A 25023-nucleotide genomic window follows, 5' to 3' on the forward strand; every position below is an offset into this window, starting at 1 on the left:
CTTGGGCTTTGCATGTGACCCTTGTAAAAACATCACTATAATGTCTCCCACACTCGCATACACTCCGCTGGTTTACATTCCTTCACAGCTGGAGGTTGACTTTTGTTGCCTGTTGAGGCAGAAATTCAAAGTTGGATCCACTGACACTGGAACCCTCAGCAGTAAGAGGTTATCAGTGATGCTCTGGTTTACATCACTATTATTTACACTAGGGATAATACTTAAACCCTTCACCAACACATACTGTATATCAAGTTGTATATATCATGTCTTTACAAAAATACAGACTCAGTTTCTGAAGCCTTTTTATTGAAATCTAGCAGTTTTTTTTTAAGTGATATCCTCTAATGAAAACACAAATATGTCATTCAAAATTGGATAAAAGCAACAATGTTGGCCAACATCAGAGGTGGAAAAATCTCATAAAACTCTGATTTTGTACACAATTAATCCCACAGCGTAGAAATACTCTGTTACAAGTGAAAGTAATGCATTTAAATGTATACTTTAGGAAAAGTACAAAAGTCTAGGCATCAAAACTTAAAGTAACAAAAGTAAAATTATGCTAAAACATTGTTTTTAGAATAATATGTTATTACTAGAATTATTGATCACTAACATGAAGCTGTTGAGATGATTTTAACTGTTTTATATAGTATATCTTCTGTGTAGCTTAAGAATTTTAACTCTGGCATCAATAAAACTTTATTTAATCTATGCTGCTGTTGCTTCATAATTTATTTGCTGATTGTATTATGTATTTTTAAACCAAATCTGCAAAGTAACTACAGATATCCAATATATTTAGTGAAGTAAAAAGTAGTGTTTGCCTCTGAAATATAGTGGAGTAGAAATACACATTAGCAGAAAACAAAAATAGTCAAAGTACAACTAAATCAAAAGTATGCTTAAATGCAAAGCAATATCATGACAAAGTAAAGACACCTTGATTGATATACATCGTTTTATTTGTGGTAACAGCTACATGAAAAGAAAAAAAGGCTAATGCTAGAACATGTTACTGCTGTTATGAACATTTTAACCAACGAGACATGTAGAGAAAGAAAACTGTACATTTATATCACATAAAGTGTAATTTACCATTTAACAACTCATAGCCAAGGTAGTCTATGAATGGATAAATCATGGAATACTACTTTAAAAATTATTTACAAAAAGAAAATAAACATATACTGTACATCTGTACACAGGTTCCTGTTGTAATTGATATCGATATGCAGAAGTAAACAACCAAGTGTGAACAATAACGGCAAAGATTAATTGATTAATGGATTAGTTAACTGTCAAATTAGCTATTTTGATTATCTGTTTGAGTGATTCCTTCAGGGAAAAAAAAATCTCTGATTCCAACTTCTGAAATTTGAATATATTTGTTCACTATGACAATAAATGGAATACTTTTGGGTTGACGCCATCTCTTTCACCATTTCCTGACCAAACAACTCATCGATTACTCAAGAATTCATTGTTATAATCCTTAGTTGCAGCCCATCGGTTGACCCCCATTATTGGATATATGTCTGACCATAATAGCTGCATAAAACTCAAGATCTAAGCACATGGTTTACCAATCACACTGATCTGTATGAAGCGATACATAGGCTCCAACATAAAGTGACAGTGTCTTCCAGCCCGCTATACGTTCATGACAGGCGTCAGTTGCAGCAGAGAGCTCTGTGGTCGAATGGCACTGCTCTTTGAATGCAGTTTCTCCAAGTTTTGTAAAAAGCCTCGTCTCTTGAGACCCTCGAGTATGACAGTGTTGCTGGAGGCCAGACTGACTCGGGTCCTGTAGGGATGAAATATACCATTTGAATAATGTGTTTATGCATTCCATCTTTACATACCAGGGTCCACGGCAAGTTCAGTGTCTGAAAAAGAAGTCTATTCTTGCTCTTTGATTACAACATGAGCATTTAAGTGCTGCACAGCAATTACACATAATTATCAAAAATCACTCCCTTCTGTCCAAATACTGGATGCTGTAATTGGTCATGAGGTGTTTGTTCAGCTTTATTGCAATTTACCTTAAAAGAAAAAAAACAACTTGGGAGTAAGGCCAACCACAGACTTGTAACCCAGAGGTTAACTAACCTCAGTGCTGTGTTTATTTTGCCTAAAGCACCTCCAGAAATGTGGGGGGATACAGTGTGGTGTGGGCAGAAGAGATAAGACATGAGCCTGGGGTGTGAAAACTAATACAAACACTGACCTAAAGAGGATGAGCATCTGGATGGAGCGATAAGGAGCATTTATTTTTTATCTTCATAAAAATCTACAGAAAGCCATTTGATCAGTCTTAACATGTGTTAGCTGTTACTTTGAGTAACATGAGAAAAAGTAGTAAAAAGAGAGTCACTCACCGAGGAGAGTCTATCCCACTGTCTCCCGTGATGCTCTGGTTCTCTCCCATTTCCACCATTTCCCCAGCCTCAGCACTTCTGGCTCCACTGGGCATGCTCAGAGCAGCTCTGTGGGTGTGACGAACCCTCTTCTCACTGAACTCATCCTCCTGCACTTCCTTCACCTCGGCTGCCCAGTGAGCGGACTCACCATCACCCTCGTCAGCTGACTTTCGCACAGTCTCCGTGTCTGATTCTATCTCACTAGTCTGGCAGTAGTCAAAGATGCTACTGTCTGCAGCTTCACGTGCCTCAGAACAGTCTAAATCACATTCAACTTCCTGCCGTCTTTCCCCCTGGATCAATGCGCCTCGTCTGGGGTTGGACTTATTTTGGGTGTCTGGTGATCTTGTCTTCTGATGGTGAAGTCTCCAGCTGGTCTCTCCAGGTCTGGAGGTGCTGAGGGAAGATTCCCTCTGAGCTGTAAGATCTTCAAAGTCCCCTGAATCTTGAATTGAGGCGACTTGTGGTTGGTGAAAGTTGGATTCATAAAAGTGACTGTGGAGTCCCTGATACTGCAAATCAGACTCACGGCTGTGGTAAATCAACTGGTGGCCATGATAATCTGCTACATCTGCTCGGTACTCATTTGCAGCATCAATAATCTCTTCGTCATTTACACACAAAGAGCTGCAGGCGTCATCATCCTCCTGCTCAGCTGCTCTCTGATAGAGTCTATAGTCGTCCTCTATGAATCCATCAGCGTCTGTTAGTAAAGGAGTGCTGTCAGCTGTCAGTTCCAGTCTTTCTCCCTGGCTCATGGTCCTTTGCTCTCTACTAGTGATCATGACAGGATGCGTCTCCTGTTGGTCCTGGGCCGCTGCAGTTTCAGAGAGCTCGTCGGGCTTCTGAATATCGTCCCTTTGTGGGTTAGAGAGTCTGAGGGAATGTTTCCGCTGTAAAGAGGGTTTGGGCCAGGGCAGATTAGGCTCATACGAGTGGCTCATGACAGGCTCATAGGGGTGGGTAGGCACATTAGTACTGGGGCATTGCTGGACGTTAGCAAGACTGTCAACTATATTTTGGCTATGGTCTGGTACACTGTTGAATTCCTGTACATCCTGAAAAGGCCCATTTTTACCCTCTCTGTCCCAACTCTCCTTAACGTTTCCGTCCCTTTGATGTCGGACCTTGTCTTCTATCCGGAGCGTACTGCTCTGTGGGTAGGCCGAGCTGTAGTCCAGTGGCAATTCTCTGTTGAGCTTCGTGTCAGATTGAAGCAGATGAACAGCAGTAAAGTCCCTCTCATGGATGCAGTCATACCTGTCCTCAGATGTAGGAAATTTCACTGCACTCTCTCCATCTGCTGCCATCACTTTGGCCCGATGTGGGTCCCATGATTTGGAGCGGTGGCTCGATCGCTCCTTCCTCCCCAGCCCCAAAGCCTTGCCATCTTTCACCTCTCGTCTTCTATGCTCTCGAGTGGCAGGAGCTATGGTCTCAGCGTCTTTGGTTGGATGGCTCTGGAAAGGGTTTTCAATGCGTTTCTTATACAGAGACTTTCCCTCAACAGTTCCACCTTCTTCCACTTGATCTGGTTCATCAATAGGGATTTCCACTCTAAGTCGGGTAGGGATCAAATCCTCCCCCTCTGGATAAGTGTCAGCACATATGGGAGCCTTACTCTTAACCCTCTCCTTCTCCTTTTCCTTCTGCTTTTCTCTGGATGAGTGGGCCCTCCTCTTGCTGCGAGAGGCCTTTTGAGCAGATCTTTTCCCTGCTGTTGCCTTAGCTGAGTGATGATGCCTGGGTTTTGCGAACATTAGTATCTCGGTAGACATTCCCTTGTCGACTCCCTTATCGTCTTTATCCAGAGCCCTGTCCAACACTCTTTCTATCCCCCTCTCCCTTCTCTCCTCCATCTTCTTCATCAGGACCGTGTGCCGTGTCAAGTTGTCCACAGTCAGTTCAGGGTTGATGCGTTTGATGATGGCGTGCTCCAGGTCACGGGGTAAGTTGTTCAAGTCGTCCTCATCTCTTACTGGCCACTCCTCTGGAGGGAACTGGCCTGAAAATGATGCATACTCCTTTTTTGGCTTTTCCTTTTTACCTCCATTCCTCCGGAACAAACTGAGACCAAACTTCCGCCCTGGCTTGTTGTCTTTTTCTTTGCGACCAGTGACATTTGTTGTGGCTGTGGTTTTGCTGATCTCACTTGCTTGACAATCTGCTGCTGTGGAAGTCGACTGATGTTGCACTGAGGGTTTGTGATCTAATGGTCGGGGCCATTTTAAGCTCTTGCCTGTGCATTCACTTATGGACAAGGAGACAGAATGGTGGTCTGGGACAGTGGAGGGGGGGACAGTGGCTGTTGCAGTAGTGGAGGTGATATTAGTGGAAATTTGGAGAGGACCAAAACAGCTGCAGGACTTGCAATGGGCCACTGGGAGCGTTTGAGTGCTCTCAACACAGGCGTCGTTGCTCAGTAGGTACGTAATGGGAGGAGGCAAAGGAGGTTCATCTGCTGAACCAGAAGTCCACCAGTTCTTCTCTCGAACCATGTTATTAGTGATGAAATAGGTCTGAGGTGTGACGATGAAGTAACCCTCGCCTGTGTGGTAAATCTTGCGCTCCTTGATCAGAGTGCCCAAAGCATTGTAGAGGATGTCCTGAGTGGGGATAGTTATCCCTGAGACACAAAAATAATAAAGGGGCTTAAGGACAAGAACAAAGGAAAATAACAAATTGTGTACATTTAATAATTCCAGTTTTCTAAAGCAAATGTTAAAATTTTTTTGGAAAACACAGCTACATAATTACTAGACAAGAACAAAGGTAACACTCACGTCTGTCCATTAACTATGAATCTTCAGTCAGCAGTCATTTAGCTTAACACAAATACTGGAAACAAGGAAACTGCACTTCTTTCTCTATCTAATGAACACTTTAAAGATTACTACTTACCCAATTTACTGTGGTTTCTTGTTTAATTCAAGCCAAAACACAAAGCTTAAGGGTTAGGGTTAGACATTGTAGTTTTGCAGAGGATTATAAACCAGTGTGTTTCATGGAAGTTACTGCATTTGGTAAAAACACAGTCTGGCACATGAACCCTCATTAAACTACAAACTATCATTTTTATGTGTTGGTTTTTGTAGGGATTAAACAACTTCAATATGTTGTGTTAATTAGTTTGTAGAGGTGCTGCTAGGTAGATTTTATAACATTTAGGCAGAGCCAGACCAGATGTTTTCCAACCTTTCAAGTCAATTTTGCAAATGTGAACGTATCATCAATCTCTTTGTCCAAGTCTCTGCCAGAATGTCAAACTATTCCCTTAACAAGCAAGCTGAGGAATTATTTCAAGGATTACCTGGATGGGCTTTGCTCATGTAGTTGACAAGTGCTTCCTGGTTGACGGTGATTTGTGAGGAGTTCATATCTGAGATGACCGAGCACAACACCTCAGCCAATGGGATGAACTGGGACTGGGGAACAGGGGACATCTGCACTGGGGACAGGTCACCTGAAACACAGACACATCAGCAGTGAAACAGGTGTGGCAGCTGCAGGAGATATAAACACACCTGGGTCAGAGAGGTCTCTCTCTGACTGGTGCTGCCAGTGAAAACAACTCAAAGTACTGAAGTTGACATTCCTGCCCTAACCACCTTCTAAATCATGGCCGAGGTGGTCTATTTATGTGAGTTATATGAACCATGCCTGACTGCTTTTGAAATTCCATCGGTACTGGGACAGACCACAGAATTCCATTACTCCCACAGAAGTGACCACAGGTCTGCCTGCTGGGCAGATCAGATATCCTGCCCCCCATATCATAGAGCCCTACACGTCTCAGAGCTGCCCTAAGACAAACATGTTAGTAAAAGTGAGAGAGATGAAGAAAAAAATCTTGGAAACGTTTGTCTGTGTGAAAATATATGAACCCCACAATGCAATCCCACCAATCTGCATGATTCCATGGATAGACAGTCATCCTTTGACATGCAAACAAACTGTGGGAGCCCATTAGACAGAAGCCACAAACTAAGCTGCATCGAAAGTTAACCAGAAATTTTAGGGACATTTCGGTTCAGTATCAAAAACAGTCAACATGAGTTTCACACATGGAGAATGCTAAGTGAAGCAACATGCAGTGGTTGAGTTTTTTCAGGAAAACAGGGTTTTTCTGAGCGAAGCCTATAATGAAGAGAACAGTGGCGTGAAGCTCATAGTGCCATAAAGACTCCTTCACATCCCAACACTGTATAACTTCACTGGGTAACCTAAAACCCAGTGTAGGTTTATGTCACTTTTTTAATTTCCTTTTTCCAAGAAGGTGAGGCATCGTCTCCACTAAAACCCAAAATCCTGGAAGGAAAATAGAAAAAATTCCAGTAAAAATGTCCAAAGAAGGTACCACTATCACATCCGACCATAAGAGATGCAAAATTTTGGATCACTTTAAGGTTTTGGTTCAGAAGTCGGCCAAACCAGACGACTGTGTGAAAGGGGAATATTACAAAAGCCTATTTTGAGATATAAGCCTTTAAGATTGATAGTTTTAGCTATGTAGTGACATTTAGGTTAAGTTTAGTGATGATTGGAACTGGGCCTAGCTTGGATGTGGTTAGGATTAGTGTAAGAATTAGGGTTTTGTTGCAGAGTAAAACTAAATGGGATCCTAAGAATACTCGCAAACCCCTAAGTGAAAATATAAAAGCAAAACTGAGACATCTGAGAAATGTTTGTCTAGCTCCTACAGCTCTTATGAAATAGTTGCTGTAAGTGTTATACAGAGGTCATTATGATCTAAAATACCGTCGTACTAACAACACTGTTTGCTGTTATGTCCAATTCTCTAATCAGGAGTACATTCAGTGAAAGGACAAAAATTAACCAAACTCTGCTTCTGATGAATTATTAGCATCTGGGCTAGGTTACCACAAACACAAACTCTTCCCCATTAAACCGCAGATACAAGGTCATGAACTTAACCTTACCCACAGGCCTGGAAAATTGCTTTTAGTTAATCAGCTACATCACTTCGATGAAAGAAGCACAAAGGAGTGAAAAAGGGGATACCAGATAAAATGTGATCCCCTCACAAAATGCAGGTTGATTGTGAAATAATTCACCTTCATAACTAGTTGGAATTTGTTCTTGTTATTGACAGAAACATTATCCCCCATGTAAATTCAAGGTTCCAGCTGTTGTGACAACAGTTTGTGTGCACACGTGTGAATTCAGGCTTTAGCTTAAACATGCGGCGTGTGTGACTGTGAGTGATTCTCCCATCAGCCTCATGGCATTTAGTGAAAACACTGCAGAGCTCACACTTGATGTAAAATAAACATTTACAGCCCTCACACTTGAACTCCTGATGTCTGAGACAGGGGAAATAAACAACTAATTAAATATCTGACACAGTAAGGCGTGACAGAACGCACATGTATGAAACATGCACTGGCAGGAAAATCTATGAATAACTAGTGTTTGGTGAGAAACATTTTGGTTCTGCACATGTGCACTAGAGGCACAGACAATGCTGCCAGATTTGACTGAAAAAGTAGCCCAATCAGAATTAAAATCTGTAAAATTTTCCTTAAAATAGCCCAACACACACAAAACATGGGCTTAAATATTAGTAAAATAATGCTTTTTTAACACCTTCACTTATCTAAACCAATGCAAACTTTAAAATCCATTTGTTACCGAGTGGCATAAATGCTGTGTCTAGTTGTAATAAATGAAATTAATAACTGCAATAAGACAAACAAAGGAGAAGAAGGGGGTAAATGTGTTAAAATAAGCCCTAATTTTTCACAGTTCACAGGCGGAAACCATCCACATGGTACAAAACATCCCCCACACCTGCCCCAATCTATTTTTACTTGTCCAAATAAAATTTTTTAAAAGTATGTTAAAACGCTCAATCTGGCAGCACTGACCACAGAACTACTTTTCTTCCTTCCTGAAATGACTTGATTACAATATTACTCATTTTGTTTTAGTTCAAATAAAAATGTTTTATTCTTAGTAAGGACTCAGTCAAGCAAAGTCGGTAAAAAAAACAATTATGAGAACATTGAGCTCACTTAAGGCTCATGAGGTTCACAGACAGGGGTCGTTCTTTGTAAAACTGATCTGGAGGGATTGTGAAAGAAAAAAAAACATCTGCCTTCCTCTGGCTGAGACAAGACGTTAAGCTGACTAAACCTCAGAGCGGATATCTCAATAGCAGTCTCCCTGGGCAGTGAATTAGTGCTGCTGACTTTGCTCTTCATTGTTATTAACTTCCTATAGGAATGCCTGGCAGGCTGTCCACATAGCAACCACTCAGAACCACTGTCAACAGGCAAAAGGTCAGCGAGGATATGAGGGGGTCCACGGAGCGGAAGGCAAATAATTAATGTCCTAATCACAGGGAATCAATAAACTAATTCTCTCTTTGCACAGAGGTAATTTAAACTGAGATTGATCCTCTCGAAAGCTGGATATCCTGGCGGGCACCTGCTAGCATGATCTGTCCTCTTAAGGGAGATAAAAATGCAAACAGGTTCAAGGAATTACATGCAATTCAATTAATTCTAGTTGGATTGCAGCACTGATGAACAAAGACAAATATAAGCGTGAGACAAGGCGCAGAAAAAAAACACCTGTGGCAGTTTATTTGTGGGAAAAAGTTGGTGTAACAGAAGCAGGATTAGTGTTTGCTGAGTCTAACATTAACAGGCGTGACCGTCGGGGAGGTTCACTGTTGTAACCGTCTTCTCTCCAGGGGGAACAGACCTCTGTGTTCCTGTAATCCAAGACCACGACACCGACATTACACCCTTTGTCATACACAGCATGAATACCCAAGACTGGTGCCATGGCAACAGAACCCTATGCCACAAGGACGAGGGAGGAAAACAGCAGTTTGAGAGTCAAACAGGAGACAAGACCAGTGTTATGATGAGTTAGAGAGAGCAGCAATTCCATTTAACCATTTAAAGGGACGTTCTACTGAATAATTAGCATTGGTTCTACTCAGCCTGTGTTGTATAATGGCTGCTTTGGCTCTCAAGGAGCTTTGTGAAGTCCGAGAAAATGACTCTGATGATGTCACCATGATATCATCTCACCTTGAGTTGCACAAAGTGGAAAATTTATAGCAGATGGATGTTAAAGCTCACAGTATATGTAATCAGAACTGCCAGTCAGATGGGCAAATAGCTTTAGAAACTCTTTTTTAATATACAAAATCGACAAGCCATGTCAGTCACCATGAGTGAAATGAGGCAGGGTTTGAACATCTCTCTCTTACTTAATTGGTTGCAGAAACAACAGAGTGCAGATAAGACTGCTCCATTATCCCAGTCCTTCCAGTGAGGTCATTCCGAACAATCAACCCATTTGATTTCCAATGTGGTTTAGCTGCATGTCCAACAAACTGCTTCTTTTTGAGGATACCCTGATAATATCAGATGCTACTGAGATGCATTATGGCAAGTGTTGGATAAAGTGTTTTTGGAGCTTGACAAGTACTAGGAACTTAAAGTCATGATATCGCAGCATCTGGTGCACAGATTGCTTCTTGCACGACCCAAATGCTGTGTCAGCGTAATACTGAGTCAAAGCAATGACTTGTGGCCCGTTGTCACAGACATAAATAAGCAGACAGATAAATAGTTTAGGCAAAGAATATATTTTCCTTGCCAGATTGTTAGAATTGGAACAGGAGCAGAAATTTTCTTTTATTTTGTAAATCTCATCCTACAACCTCCAAAGATATAGCCAGTGAGAATCTTGGGTGTAGTAAATACTTGAAACTGAAAGATCATCGTGACTTCATATGACTCGTCTGAAATGTCATTTTAATATTATTTACCACAACATAAAGTGACAAAGCCCAAACTATGCTTTCTGTCCCGTGAGGCACTACAAACATGCATTTCTTCCCATGTCATAAACCCTCCATGTGAAGATAAACTGCTGCCTTGGGGAAAAAATGAAAAATGCCTGAAGCTGACTGTTCACATTGCGAAGATGATTGACAGAGACCTTGTCTCCTCTATCCCCACTGAGATCTTTTTGACTGCTGACACTGATCAATGCCACATGTATTCACATGGCCTCAGAGCCACATGACTCACATTTCATACGTGATTGCATTACCTCGAGCTTCCTGGAAGAAAAAACGGACACACCACGCTATACAGTACATCCTGTAGACCAGACCTGGGCATCCTATGGCCCGCGGGCCACATCCGGCCCGCCGGATGACCCTGACTGGCCCGTATGAGGTCACTGGAAAATATTAAAAGTCAATGCAAATATATATCATCGCAATACATGCAAGCAATACGCCTGCACTGCTTTTATTTTGAAAGGTCTGCTAAGTTAACGTTTTTTCGCGCGTACTTTCCATACTTAGCATAAGGTTTATGCGCTGATTGGTTTGTTGGTCAGCTTCAGCCCAGGAAGATGTCAGCTAACGGCAAAAAAAGAAATATTGATTCCGAATGCAGAGTTTTTAACAAGGCACGGACTTCCAAGTATTTCTTCACTGAAGTCAGAGGTAAAGCTGTGGACTGGTTTGTGGAGAACAGATCGTGGTGCTCAAGGATTATAATCTGAATCGACATTACGAGACCAAACATGCGGAGAAGTACAAACATTTGACTGATGCAGAGCGGCGAAGATATCTGAAGGTTTGCTAGCTAAACTGCTAAAGCAGCAATGACTTTGTTTTACCAAAGCTCATATCAAGGGATGCAGCAGTCAAGACGAGTTTTCTATTATCCTACAAAATCGCCAAAAACAGTAAGCCATTCTCTGATGGAAAGTTTATAAAAGAAAGTCTGGTGGACTCTGCAGCGTTTATATGCCCGGAGAAGAAAGGAGCGTTCGTTAATGTGACCCTTTCCAGGCGAACCGTAACGAGGCGGGCGGAGAGCATCGCTGAAAATCTGGAGCTTCAGCTGCACAACAAAGTGGACGATTTTGACGTTTTCTCCTTGGCTCTGGACGAGAGCTGTGATGTACGTGACACAGCCCAGTTACTCATCTTTGTACGTGGACTAACAAAAACCTTTGAGATGACGGAGGAGCTGGCAGCTGTGCAGCCAATGAAAGGAACCACGACGGTGAGTGATTTGTTCATTGAGGTAAATACACGCATGAACAAGCTGGGACTAAAATGGGAGAATTTGGCTGGTGTTACAACTGATGGCTGTCCAAATTTGACAGGGAAAAATGTTGGACTTTTGAAACGGATGCAAGATAAAGTGACTGAAATAAACCCAGAACAGAAACTGATATTTTTGCATTGTATTATACATCAGGAGGTGCTGTGTAAGTCAGTGCTAAAAATCAACCACGTGACTGATGTTGTAACTACAGTAGTTGACTTCATCAGGGCAAGAGCATTGAATTACAGACAGTTTGTTGTCTTTTTGGAGGAGATGAGAGTGAACATGGTTACCTTGGTTACCAGACAGCTGTCAGATGGATCAGCCTGGACAAGGTGCTTAAACGAGTTTGGGATCTGAGAGCAGAGATTCAAGAGTTGGGCATTGTACATCATTGTATTGTGTAATTTACTGTTTTTATTGAGATATATTGGACATTGCTGTAAGTGTAGTGGGTAGCTGTTGTCTTTCTTTATGCTTCACAGTCATCTTAATGTAGATTTAGAAAAACTGACAACACCTCATAGCGTTCATGATGAACAGAAACTGACATGATAAGGCAAGTTTCAAATCTCTGCCAGCTGATGGTCATATTGTTGTAGAATAAATTCTGAGTGATGGCTTACTTACTTTGTTTGTAAAAACAGTGACTGCTGAAAAGTAATTAAAGCACTTGGAAAATCAGTTTCACATTTTAAGTATGTCTTTATGATAGTAAATATCTACAACTCAATAGGCAGCAATCATAGTTTGAATGGAAAAACTAAATCTTTCATTAAATAGTTGTGTTCTGTGTTCCACATTTTCATTATATCATTGTATTGTTTCATTTACTGTTTTTATTGAGATATATATTGAGCAGAGCTTTTAAGTGTACTGGTCCGGCCCTTAACAACCGTCAGAGTTTCTCATGTGGCCCCATATGAAAATTAATTGCCCACCCCTGCTGTAGACCCTCCATAAGCTGCATGATGCTGATCATTAAAATGTTTTCATGTGAAGTCCTACGGCAACACAAAACCCAGAACTGTTTTTGACAGTTCCTACAGAACTCAGTCTGCAGCTGATTGGATGGGGCATATTGTAACACTAATATTTCACATTTAAAGGCCAAAGGTACCTGTTAACCTTCACCAAACTCACCTTGGTAATAAAATGTGACACAGAGATCTCCTCTAATCAAACATGTGGTATATGATGTTCTGTACATAATAAATGATTTGACCACAAATATGCAGTCAGACAAGCGACCACACACACATTCAGGCACACAACTGAACAAAAATGACAGGCTCTACATGACAGCATGTACATCATTTTCTATTTCAACCATTTTGCTGACATTCCTAATATCTGACATGACATTTTGCATATTTGACAAGTGCAGCTCTACAGAAATCTTCTGCTGCAGGATCATAACCACTTGCACGTGTGAAAGCCGGTTTTAATTTGTTCTGTAAAATAGCACAGCAACATTCCTGTTAATTTAGAACGACTGCACATTAATGTAAAATGTTGGTTATGATTACAGCCTAATAGATATCTTGGTCGCCCATATCACAGATATAAGGTATATATCGTGGGTGTATGTGCTGTCTGATATGGAGCAATATGGAAGCTTCTTTACTTATTTGTATTTTTATAATTTTAACTCAAAAAAAATGTCTTGGGCAACCTACATAGTCACCATGTAGTTAGCACAGCAGCTCCAATTTTATTGTTTTTACCAATCTCAGCACTGTGTGCAGCGCATGTAGCAGAGTACTGATCACAGCTGAGCAGAAGTTGATGTGAGGTCAAGTCATGGAATACATTGCGGAAAAGTCAACAAAAAATGGTTCCATCATTTTCGGTTTCAGTGTTTGCTTTTTCTCTTCCTGTACCTTTTGACAAGTATTCCCAACTCCAGAGCGGCATTTTCCTGGTCTGTCGTTGCTGAGCTCACCAACCTGCCCCATGTTAATTGTTGTCTATTTCTGCCTACTATTACATTATAGTTGTTCAGTGGGAACTGTTAGGTTACTTTTTATGAAGTCTTGAGCTTACTCTGAAGTGGCCATTACTTGTCTATACTATATACTGTATACTGCATATACTGAAGTTTAGTGACTTATTAGCCACGCTGTTTTGAGCCTCTAATAATGAAAATGCTTATTAACCCACAACTCCAGACTAAAATAGTTATCTCAACTACTCTTGAATGGATTGCCCTCTAGTTCCACCAATAGACCGATATACTTCCAGTGAAATGTCTAGATAACTACTGAATGAATATATTAAACACCAATATTCCAGTTTAGGACTCAATACCTGTGACATTCCCATAGACTTCAGCTACACTTTCAGATTTGTGCTAATTCACAACTGTTTGCACACAAGCTCGCTAAACTAGGCGGGGGAATGGGGTAAACATTATACCTGTGACCGTGTTAGCACGCTCATCGTCTTGTTTACATCAGAGTGTACAAACCAGCCATCACATGGTGGTGGAGGGGTGATATGGGAGCAACCTTGCTGCTGTGATCATTCCATCACATGCAGATAGTCATCGTCTCTGCAATTGTACAGACCACCAAAAAAGCATAAAAAATCTTCTGACTAAATCTAGTCCTTGGCCTTTCACCTTTGTGCTGTTGCAGGTAAAATCTAACTGAAATACCACATTTGTTGCAACAATCCCTCACCCCATGGCCTCCCGGGAAACGCACACCCACAGACAGACACCGTCTTATCACATACTGCTATCGTCTAATCTCCCAAGCTCCGGTAAGCAAACAGGCTAATCTTCTCTCTCCCTCATTAAGGACACACTGCGTGCCATTCAACATGAACCTGAGGCCTGTCCAAACTGCAGAGTCCCTCCCTGTCTCCTCTCAACTAAGACCTTGTGAAGGACGCGCTTCAGTGAATCTGTAGGCTGTACGCAAGATTTGAGTTAAATCTCTGGTGAGACAATGTCAAACATTCATACAGTCAGATTTAGTGAAACGGGAAGAGATGCCAGTTGTAATTTATGCCACGGCTCCCTTCCAGTCCCACGACCACTTGACTTTGTTTTGGGTATTTTGGACCAGCAGGCCTCCGCGACTCTGCCCTCCCTTTCCTATATTTCTGCGTGTCTGTGTGTGTGTGTGTGTGTGTGTGTGTGTGTGTGTGTGTGCATCACATTTTTTCGAAGCGCTTTACGAGTTTGTGTCTTTCACTCCCATAGAACACACAGATGTGGGCGTTGCAGTTAAATGGCCCAATAAACTGAGTGAAAAGGTCTCTTCAGAAAGCAGTTACAGCCCCAAATGTCCCAGCAGCCAGAGCTTTCCCAGTCTGACAACTTTGCCCTTTCCTGCTCTTCCACTCTGAAAGCACTTTGAACACATTATACTGTATAAAAATGTCTACAACAAATATCTAGTGTCGAATGTCCTTCATATGTCCGGCACATGACCTTCCAGTATTTAGCTGGCAGAATTTGCCTTTTCTGTCCCACTTAGGAACCCATCAATAAGCAATAAAATGTAAAGGATGGGAAGTTGATCATTTTTCAGTTTTCTTGATGGATTCCCAACTATAAAACCGGCCTTTCTGGCCAAACTTTAGGCATCAAGTCAATATTTAATCTGACCCATTGATGGTTCAGCATCTCAGAGTGCAGGTGTTTAAATATTAAGTGAGGTGGGAGGAAAGGAGTCAGATTTGGACTGTGTCCTCTTTGCAATCAGTGCTTGAGCGAGTGTGTTTTCTGGCAGATAAACATGGCAATTTAGGCTCATTGTCAGGACTTCGACTGAGACAAAGAAAATCAAAACGCCATGGCTGAAGAAGATTCATGAGCTAAACCGCAGAGCAGTGAAGAGAAACACATGCCGGGTTTGAGTTGACTCACGTCACCATAGAAACCTTTACTGTGGCAGCGACCTGTCACATGCAATACAAAGCCAAAGAAAAAGAAGAAACAGCAATAGAAATGTATTGTGGGTATCTACAATCCAGTTGTAGCCTTGAGACTCACTCTGCCAAACCAGCACTTTGACATTTAATGTATGTTGGTAAGAACACACAAACAGACTGTGACTAAGCTTTTCAAATTGACATTCTCAGAGATCAAAATGTCTATGCTCACATAGTCTTTCACCACAGACCTTGGCTGCAAATCCCCGCAGCTGTAATGCGATTAAATAATGTTTTTAAAATCTGATTCACGGTAAGGACAATTTAAAATGCGATCCAGCTCCTGTTAAAGACACGGCATTAAACTAGTGCGCCAAACCCCTGTTATCATGTTGTGGAATGGAAAACACACCTGAGCAGGTGTTGAGGAGAGGACCAGAAAGCAGTGGAAGGTACACAGGACCGTATTGTCTTGTAAAAACCTAAAGTTCTCTGTGTAACAAAACTTCTCGATACCCACCGTTCATGACGTATTTGTCCACATGATATGGACCCCACCCCTTTTTGCCATCTTTTTACATCAAACTCTCCACATTTAATGGACCACATCCCAACGTATTTGGTTCTTGTCTGCTATTTTTCACCATAGTGCATTTCTGTACTTCTTTTTCCATACACATGCCTTCCAGTAGAATCTGTACATTGTATAGAAAAGTAGGCCTCTTTCACCTCTCATTCTAAATTTGTCATTTATCTCCTGAATTCATCTCACCTTTATTCCAGCCCAGATGTGATGCGTTTAAGGTTAAACCTCAACATTTCATCCAGAGATTTGTGCCGCACTTCCATGGCAATAGGGAACTTTTTGGAGAGCTCATACGGGGCCATAGAAAATATTCCATCTTTCAAAATTTGAACAGCCGTTTTACAAAATCATAGCCAGGTGGTGATTTGTTATTCTTTAACAGGATTGATGACATTCCCACTCATAACTCCACAAATTGCCTACTGGACATAGCTATAAATATCATTGTAATGAAAAGGACAGAACCGAAAGAGGCGATTATTTATCCAAAGCGTTTGTCCAGTTGAAATGACTTTATATTTGTGATCTTTATTAGTTATCACTGCAGACTATTGTAGTAAACCCAGTTTTAATTTAGGCTGATAAGGAGATAAGAGACTTAATGCAGATCTGTTTTACTCAGGACAAAAAAAAGATTCAAATCTTTGCAAAGATGATCTGTGTGTTGACCCATCTGACTGTTTAGCCCTCAAATCATAAATGCAAACTACAACTCTTACACAACCTGAATAAATTATATAAGCTAGCAATAAATTTAGGCAATATTGTTAAATATTTTTTTATCAGCACTGAAAGGCGTTGATAGCTGCTCATGTTCTCCCACTGGAAAAAGCAGGAAATCCTATCATATTCCTGAAGGACGACCAAACCGTAACCACCAGCCCATCTCTGAGATATCTGGTCTGATCACAATTCTATAATGACGAGTACTGTAAGTGATAAACTCAATATTTTTCTCCCCATGTGTTCTCTGTTTACTTCTAATCAGTCTGGCATCAGATCAAGACAAACATCTCAGTCACTAACTTATAATATGGTGTCTGTGGTGGACAAAAACCAACACAATGCTGCTCTGCTTGCTGATCCTTTACTAGCGATTGATTCAGTTACTGATTAACAGATGCTGTCCAGACTTTTTTGGCTGTGATCCAGCTACATGGCTGAGTCCTATCAGAGAGAGAAAATGTCCTGTATTCAGCCGTTTTCATGTGTAACAAAACATGTCCTGCAAGGTTCAACATGAGGCCCCATCTCGTTCACTATTTAATCTCATAGCAGACAACTTTTCATTAACTTTCTAGGCACCTCTATGATACTCTTGCATTCTTTCAGTGATGATGAAACTAAGCAATGCTCGAAATAGACAGTGGTGTCTATTTTGCCAGACATTTTTATCATCCTCCTCAGACATTGCGCCATTAAAACATATATACGTAGAGTCTAAGAGGGTTTCCAACAAATCCATACCCATTAATCAAGTCTGATAGCAGTCATTGGTTACAGATGAAGCACATTTCCTCCAGCTTAACTGAGCTTAAGGTGCAGAAGATCCCTGTGTTTATTATCCCAATATTTAGAATGAAGCTCCCGTCCAGTTTTTGCCATATGATCTATCGCTTTTTAATGCTTAGCGTACTGATCTGCTCGAGACCATCTTTAGCTGTTGAAATAGAATAACACGACGCTCTGCTCTCACAGAACCAATGTTAGCATACCTTTGCATTTATCAATGCTAAATGAAGCAAAGAAAACATCCTGTCAGGAAACTGAAGCGTAATAGTAATCCCAAACTTAATGTAATATAGTCCAATTCCTGTGTCAACCCATTTGTCTGACCAGAGAATGAATAAAGATAAGTCCCACAAGGGAAACCCAAGCAGCTGCTGACAGCGTGTATAAGCTGAGGGATAAAGAGGAAACTCCTCAAATGTTATTGTTGGCACCGGCCCACTCCGCCGCTATGGGTGAGCTTAGTGTTTGGGTCAATACAGAGGCCGATACGCCTGATTCAAAACGGGGGTCAGCTTCCCGCTCAATGGGAAAGGATGTGGCTAACAAATGATTTGCAGAGAGGCTTGCACGCACAGTTTCTTACACATGTGGAGGGTCACTTCAGAGAATAAAGGTCAAGGTTTCATCATATCTGAACCGTAAGTGAAGTTTTTTTTTTTTTTTTTTTTTTTTTTTTACAAGCGCAGGGAAAAGGAAGAAAGACCCTCAAGATAAATGCAGGAACACAACCTTGGCAGTGGCACCGTAAAAGATAATAAGACACTTGTAAAAGACTCTGGCCTAATTATCTGACACCAACAATGCAATTTGAAAAGCAATTTAAAACTTCAGCAAGCTACACATAAATCACAGTGACCCCATTTTCTTGCCATCACATTAAGTCAAAACCTTTTATGTTAAAATTTAATAAAGCTCCACTCAACTTCTCTAAATTCATGGATATAAATGGAATAAGGTGTTGTTTGATCTACAAAACCAACATTGCAGTCAGACATAAGAACCTCAACAGTCGTGGTTTCCTTTAAATACATTCTACTTCTATTTTTTTGAAAAAACAACCACTGTCACCACATGGAGCTTGACAAATAGCAGCACATGTTTTGTGTAGCATACAATTGGTGTCAAGGGAGCTGGAGTGTCATTATTTTTAACCCATATAGTTTGGGGGCAGCTCAAATGATAGTTGAGAATGACTTGAGCAAATCTCACACAAATGTGCTTCTGTGAGTGTTTCCCTTCATCTTTCTGACTTTAACCAGAAATAAACTAATACAGTAACAAATCATGAGGGTTCTGTCCTCAGTAAAGACACGTGTGCAGCCAAGGGGTATGTGGAAAGCTCAACTAACTCAACACCAAACAGAAATTGTGACTTGATTAAAATACACTGAATTATAACAACTTTGATTGCAGAGGAAAAGCTAATTCCACTAACTCAACAAAGTATGTTGGCTGAACATAAATTCATCACAAGTTGTCATAACTCAGAAAAGACTGATGCAAACTGTTGCAAATTTTGTTGCCCAAACACTATTTTTTAAGATGATGCATATCAACAATATTGTAGGAACCTGGACTTCAACTGATGGTTATTTTCAGTGATTATTGTGTCAGTTAGGTTTTAAATGAATCAATTAGTTGTTTGGTGTACAACATGTCAGAAAATAGTGAAAAATATGGATTAGTAACTATGACAACCTTAAATGTCTTGTTTTGTCTACAACATAACTCAGAAGATTTTTGAAAAATGAAAATATTTAAAATTCAAAAGCTGGAATCAGAGATTTTAGATTCTTTTTTTCTTTAAATCTTACTCAAACCAAACAATTGATTATCAAAAGTATTGTTGAATCATTAGTGTGCTTACATCTGGTTTACAGTCCATTCAAAAGAGCTCATTTGGAACATGGCGGAAGAACATAAGTAGAACTGTCCAGTAAGCACAGAACACCTGGATACTGTATTGATGTATGTTGCTCTGTTTTGCCCTGAAAAAAAACCCTCTGAAGCTAAATGACCTCAAGGTGGTTTGTTAGCAGGAAGGTTGTAACCTCTGACCTGTGTTGCTTAGTTAGGACAGGGTGGGCCATTTAAAGCCGGTAGGGCCCTGCAAGGGGGTGTCATGGTTAATAAGCTAACATCTGGAAGAGTTATGACCATTAGTGGAGCGCTTTGAGACTTTGACAAAATACCCTCATGAAAGGAGACACCCCTTGTGTGAAAATACGACACTTTCAAGTGAAAAGTAAAGAGCAGAAATGAGGCTGCGTGCTCAGGAAATGATCTCAAGAGTAAATGAAGCATTTCAGGAATGCTTCACCACCTCATGGTATGGCGAGCTAAATGAAACATACCATTTAAAAAGAAAACTTGGCCTAAAAAGCACAGTGTGGCCGTGCCCTAGTGCTCCAAAAACACACTGAGGGAGGCCTACAGTAAGTCCTACAATAAAGTGGAGTTTTCCATGGCGAAAGTGAGAAGACTCATTCACGTCCATGTTCAAAGAGGATGAGGACAGTTTACAGAGGCTAGTTGTCAGAAGGACACAGGACACCTCATTACACCAATGGCTGACTCCATATAAATGTTTCAACTCGTGGATCCATGCTCATCCTGCTGCAGAGACAATAGTGACACTAAATAATGCAGAACCAGCAAACAGTCACTATGAAGCCTCTAGTTTCAGGAGATCCTGGACGGCTCACGAAAAAGAATTTGAGCCTTATTTGAAGACTGTGGGGCATTTTTATAAAGACTGCTGACAAGAAGAAGTTGAAATCAGATTAAAGGAATAGTTTGGGAAATCTCCTTATAAACCTTCTGGCTGAGAGTTAGATGAGAATAATTGTCTACAGAGCAAGAGTTGGGTGGAACTAGCCTGGTCTTGCCCAGGTTAAATAAAATATGCCAACAAGCACCAACAAATTTCACTAATTAATGTGTTTGTTTGTTTAATCTTGACACTCAAGAGTTTCTGCTTCAAGTCTTTATGTAAAACATTCCACCTCTAGCTCCATAGTCAACACAGAGGTATGTCAACGATGTAAATCTTATCTAACTCTCTGCAATCACGTGAATAAGAGCATTTCTCAAAGTGTATTGCTATTCTTTTCAGGCAATACACTGATTATTGCATGTAAACCATCTCCAGACCCTTCGATTGAACTGGATTACCAATCAATTATAGCTTGCAGCTTAGTTTCTGTACATGCAGCAAAAAGAGCAGGAAATGAGCCGGATATAAAGTAACAAGAGGTGGAAAATTTAATTCAGGTGCAGAAGAAAAAGAACAAAGCTCTTGAATTTCCATCCTCATGTTGTGTGTTTCCTGTAAGATGCCGCATGTTGATTGTGTAAGCCGTATCTACGTCTGATTATTCACAGTGCAAAGAATACTTCCAGCAGAATCATGTACATTTTACGCATGCATTAGTCATTACTGTCATGATTTTGCACTGGTTGGATGAAGAGATCATTTCAGAGCAAAAGAAGAAGAAAAATCATGAACAACCTGCAGATGTTCAGGAGTTGAAGCCGAGAGGTCGACCTCAGTACCAGCGGGGGCCATTCCCACAAAGATAGCAACACAGCCTGTTCATGCTCACCACCATCCCCTTCCTCCGTTGACCCTCCTCACCTCCTGCACACCTCCCTTCTTCCATATCTCCTTTCAGAAGAGGTGGCTGATGAACCCACAGAACAATCTGCTTACAGCTGTATCTGCTCTCATAACCAGACAGGACCAATGAGGAGTCACCACTAATTATCTAAACCGATTCTGTCTGTTTGTTTGGAAGATTTGTTGTGCCATGGATGTCTCTTTTGAGTTACCAAACAGTGTTAACTAACTTTTGTCCACATCTGGTTAGTGTCAGCTAAACATCCCCTAAATTAGCCCCTTAACTCTCCTTTAAAAAACCTCCTTACAGCAATAAAGTCACGTCTCAACCTTGCTCTGACCTGAGAGAGGAAATAGGGCCGTTTGAAATTCACTGTAGCCCATAACTCATAACATTTCTGTTTTCTAGCTGACATATTTATATCAGGACAATGTCAAGGCCTTAAGTCCATGCCTGATATCAATCTAGGAGTCTGACTTCCACAGTCCCTCACTGGCCATGAAACGAAGGCACATTAATCCTAGGTAACAGAAAAGCGGCTGTGGTCGGCCGCCAGTCGCTCAGTGATTCACTGCTGACCGATTCTCAGTGAGAAGGCAGTAAACCAGGCTCTGAAAGCCTGCCAGCGCTGATTTCCATACAAATTGCTGCAGTCTGAGGTGAAGGATCTGCTAAGGAGGAGACGGAGGTGCCATGTCCACACATACACGTTTGCTGACAAGTTTCTGGTGTGAAACTCAAACACGAAGAGTCTGCTGAGATGCTGATGCCTGACTGTGAGCTCATGCATGTCTGTGTACACCTTTGGGCCGACGCAGTGCATAATAATAAGCTCGGCATCACCTTTGGCCCATATGGTGTCTGTTTGTGTGCTGAGTCGGGGCTTAGGGCCAGAAACTGTCTCACAGCAGGACGGCATGTCAGCCTCCACCTCCCCCCCGACTCCTCCGTCACTCCACGCCCTCCCGGGGTCTCCCTCTGTGTGGTCTCTTCCTCCCCTCCACATTCCTCCATTTACTTGTCTGTGCACTGCTCAATCAGGCAGAGCTGACGGACTGATACAAAGTCCACAGGTAGACGGCGGCGAGGCGCACATCCAGACTAAACACACTTTTAAACAGAGCGTGAGACACCGAAACGGCAACTCCGAGCCAAAGTGTGTGTGTTGCTGGGAGACTGCTGGAACAACTAACAAGAACCTGCCACTCCAAGATCTGGAAAACACACCTCTTAGTCTCTTGCATCCTGCTGTTTCAGAATTTCATGGATAATTGCGCACATTTTGAGTAGAAGGTGGTGCTTTGTGACATCAAAAAATCAGTTTCCACACGTGTATTTGTGGCAAACTACAGTTTTAAAGTCCGAAAAATATGTGAATAACCTGTTGTATCTGGTAAAAATACTGTCATTAGGCGTAAAACCCACACAAGGTTGTCATTTCCTCCAGCAGTCGGTGCTGTCAGACATTTACAGCCCATGAGATCATGCTATAGGAGGCTGCATAAAGGTTTCTATTTCCATTGTTTCTGTGCAGCTATGGACATACAACACAGCCAGGGAAGCGGAGCAATTACAAGTGCAAGGAGCTTTGTTAACAAGCACGGGTAAACATATCACAGTGTCGACAATAAAGAGAGCATGAATGGTCATGCAGGCTTCTCAAATGCACATTTGGAGGGACAGAATCTTCAGGGAGTAATTTCAGAAGCAATAAAACTGGTGAAGCTGGGAACATTTCACCGCTCATGGACACAAAATCTGGTCTCTTTATAAATTTGCACAAGTCCTAATAGCCATTGAGGTCTGTGAAAAGATGTGGTCAATCACACCTCTGCACTTCACACATCCAAGAAATAAGACTTTTTCTGTTTTTCCAAACCTGCTGTCGCTAATAAAAGGCCACACTGTAAATAAATCACTACATATTCCAAGTTTACTACTGATTTTGGGTCAAAACTAAACATTTTCCCATAAAATTTAACCAAAGGTTGTGGTTGGTCCAATGAAAATCTTCAGGAAAAAAAGAAAAGAGGTGTCAGTTGTGTGTTAATCAGTTTATGGCTTTCACACATTTCTCTCAGTGTGGTAAACAAATGTTGTGTGACTCCACTACAGTCCCCTAAAAGAAAAAACACACCTTTTGCCCTCACATGACTGTAGTAGTACAGAACACAGAAAGCTGCTTCCTACATTGTGCTCTGTATAAACGGACTTCATTTTAAAAGTTGCATCACCTCCATTAGATGCTTCATGGTAAAACTTTATAACGACACTTGTAAGTGAGATAACATACCGACAGCTTTAATGATAAACCCCTTTGGAGACCTCAGAGCTCTGCGCATCCACGCTTCTCTCAGCACCTCCAAGTTGTTCGCGTTCCCTTGAATGAAAAGCACCGAGTTTTCCATCCATCCCTGAAAGTACACTTCAGCTATGGCCTTAACGAGCCTTTTATTCCAAAAACTGCGCGAGTTTTGCGCTTTGAAGTCTGCAAAAATCTCCTGGCCGCTTGTGGGGTTGGTGTTGCATTTCCCTCCGCCGGCGCGTAAACTCTCCTCGTCCGGGCCGAAGACGACGGCGAGCGAAGCCGCGGAGAGCTGCACGAGCCGCTGCTGCTGAGACATTTTCTTTAACGCCTTTACCGGCACCGGAGGGGGACTATCATGCTCGAAATGCGCGCATTAAACGACAGGTATTCCACATAAACAGCGAGTTGTGCCACGCATTCCTCCAGTGCGCGTCCGGATCCTGAAGCGGAGACGCAGGAGGACGTCCGACTGGTTTCTCTGCGCGTCCAGGGAAACAGTGACGGTGGCAGAGAGGAGGAGGAGGAGGAGGAGGAGGAGGAGGAGGAGGGATCATCAGACTGCTGCTGCTGGGACACACAGGTGGACCTCCCACCGACTCTTCACAGGTGTGTGTGTGTGTGTGTGTGTGTGTGTGTGTGTGTGTGTTTCCTGGCAAGTGAAGTTTCTTTCTCAGCCACTGAAAGGGAATAGCAATAATATGACAGGATGCTCTTAAGGTGGAATCCTGCAAACGGATCAAAGCTCAGGATCTGCTACTGAACGGGATTTATGAGGGTGGCAGTGAGCCAGTGCTCTGCTCAAGGGCACTTCAGCAATGCCCTACATGCACAATTATAGATAGATGCCTTCCAAATGGCCTGTGGCACACAAGAGGGAGTCTGTCATGTTGTTTTGTTTTCCAATGATTTGATTATTTTTAATCCAGCAATTTCTGAGGTTGCTTAAAGGACGATTTAATGAAAAAATGAACTCAGTAATACCAGCAAAGTAGGCAGCAAGTTGCGACACAAGCACAAATCTTATTTGACATCGCTGAGGACTCATAAAAACACTTCCTGCAAAGAAAATTGTGTTTACATGAATGCCATCAAATGATGTCAACAGACAGCACAGCCTGAAAGTAACTTTTATTGAGTGATTTAGAATTTGTTCATAAAAGTTTCATTAATTCCCACCCTTGTGCCACACATAAATCACTTAAGATGCCAGAGAGTGGCCTGGTTTCTGTGGCAAATGCCGATCTCATGAGAAAAATAAAAGTCCTGTGGATTTTTATTCACATAACACAGACTTGAGTTATTGCATTTCTCAAAAATAACTTTGCAAGAAGAATGCTGGTTCAATAAAAGTGCATGAGCCTCAGCCACAGGGAACACATTTGCCACTAAAATGAGAACCATACCCTCATGTGCTCTCAGAAGAGGGACCCCATTAGGCCCGGCTTTTACTGACGCTGTAACAGGCCGAGTCCGAGGCACAGACAGACAGACACCTCATATATCACGGCCTCAGAAGGCCTGTGGCTTTAGTTTCAGGAGCACTCAGGCTCCTGATAGGCCGGGGGCCAGTCTG

The 25023-nt window shown here is 41.6% G+C and overlaps 1 protein-coding gene across 1 annotated transcript; it reads right to left on the reverse strand.

The window, feature by feature from the left end:
* Positions 1–950: 950 nt before the first annotated feature.
* stox1 (storkhead box 1) lies at positions 951–23950 on the reverse strand. Its single transcript, XM_023263929.3, has 4 exons — positions 23436–23950; positions 5737–5889; positions 2385–5052; positions 951–1810 (listed from the first exon to the last, which is right to left on the reverse strand). The coding sequence occupies exons 1-4, from the start codon at positions 23764–23766 to the stop codon at positions 1657–1659; spliced, it is 3306 nt and encodes a 1101-aa protein (XP_023119697.2). The 5' UTR covers positions 23767–23950; the 3' UTR covers positions 951–1656.
* Positions 23951–25023: the final 1073 nt, after the last annotated feature.

The sequence above is a fragment of the Amphiprion ocellaris genome, chromosome 16 (assembly GCF_022539595.1).
Source record: "Amphiprion ocellaris isolate individual 3 ecotype Okinawa chromosome 16, ASM2253959v1, whole genome shotgun sequence".
In the NCBI taxonomy this organism is placed as follows: domain Eukaryota; kingdom Metazoa; phylum Chordata; class Actinopteri; family Pomacentridae; genus Amphiprion; species Amphiprion ocellaris.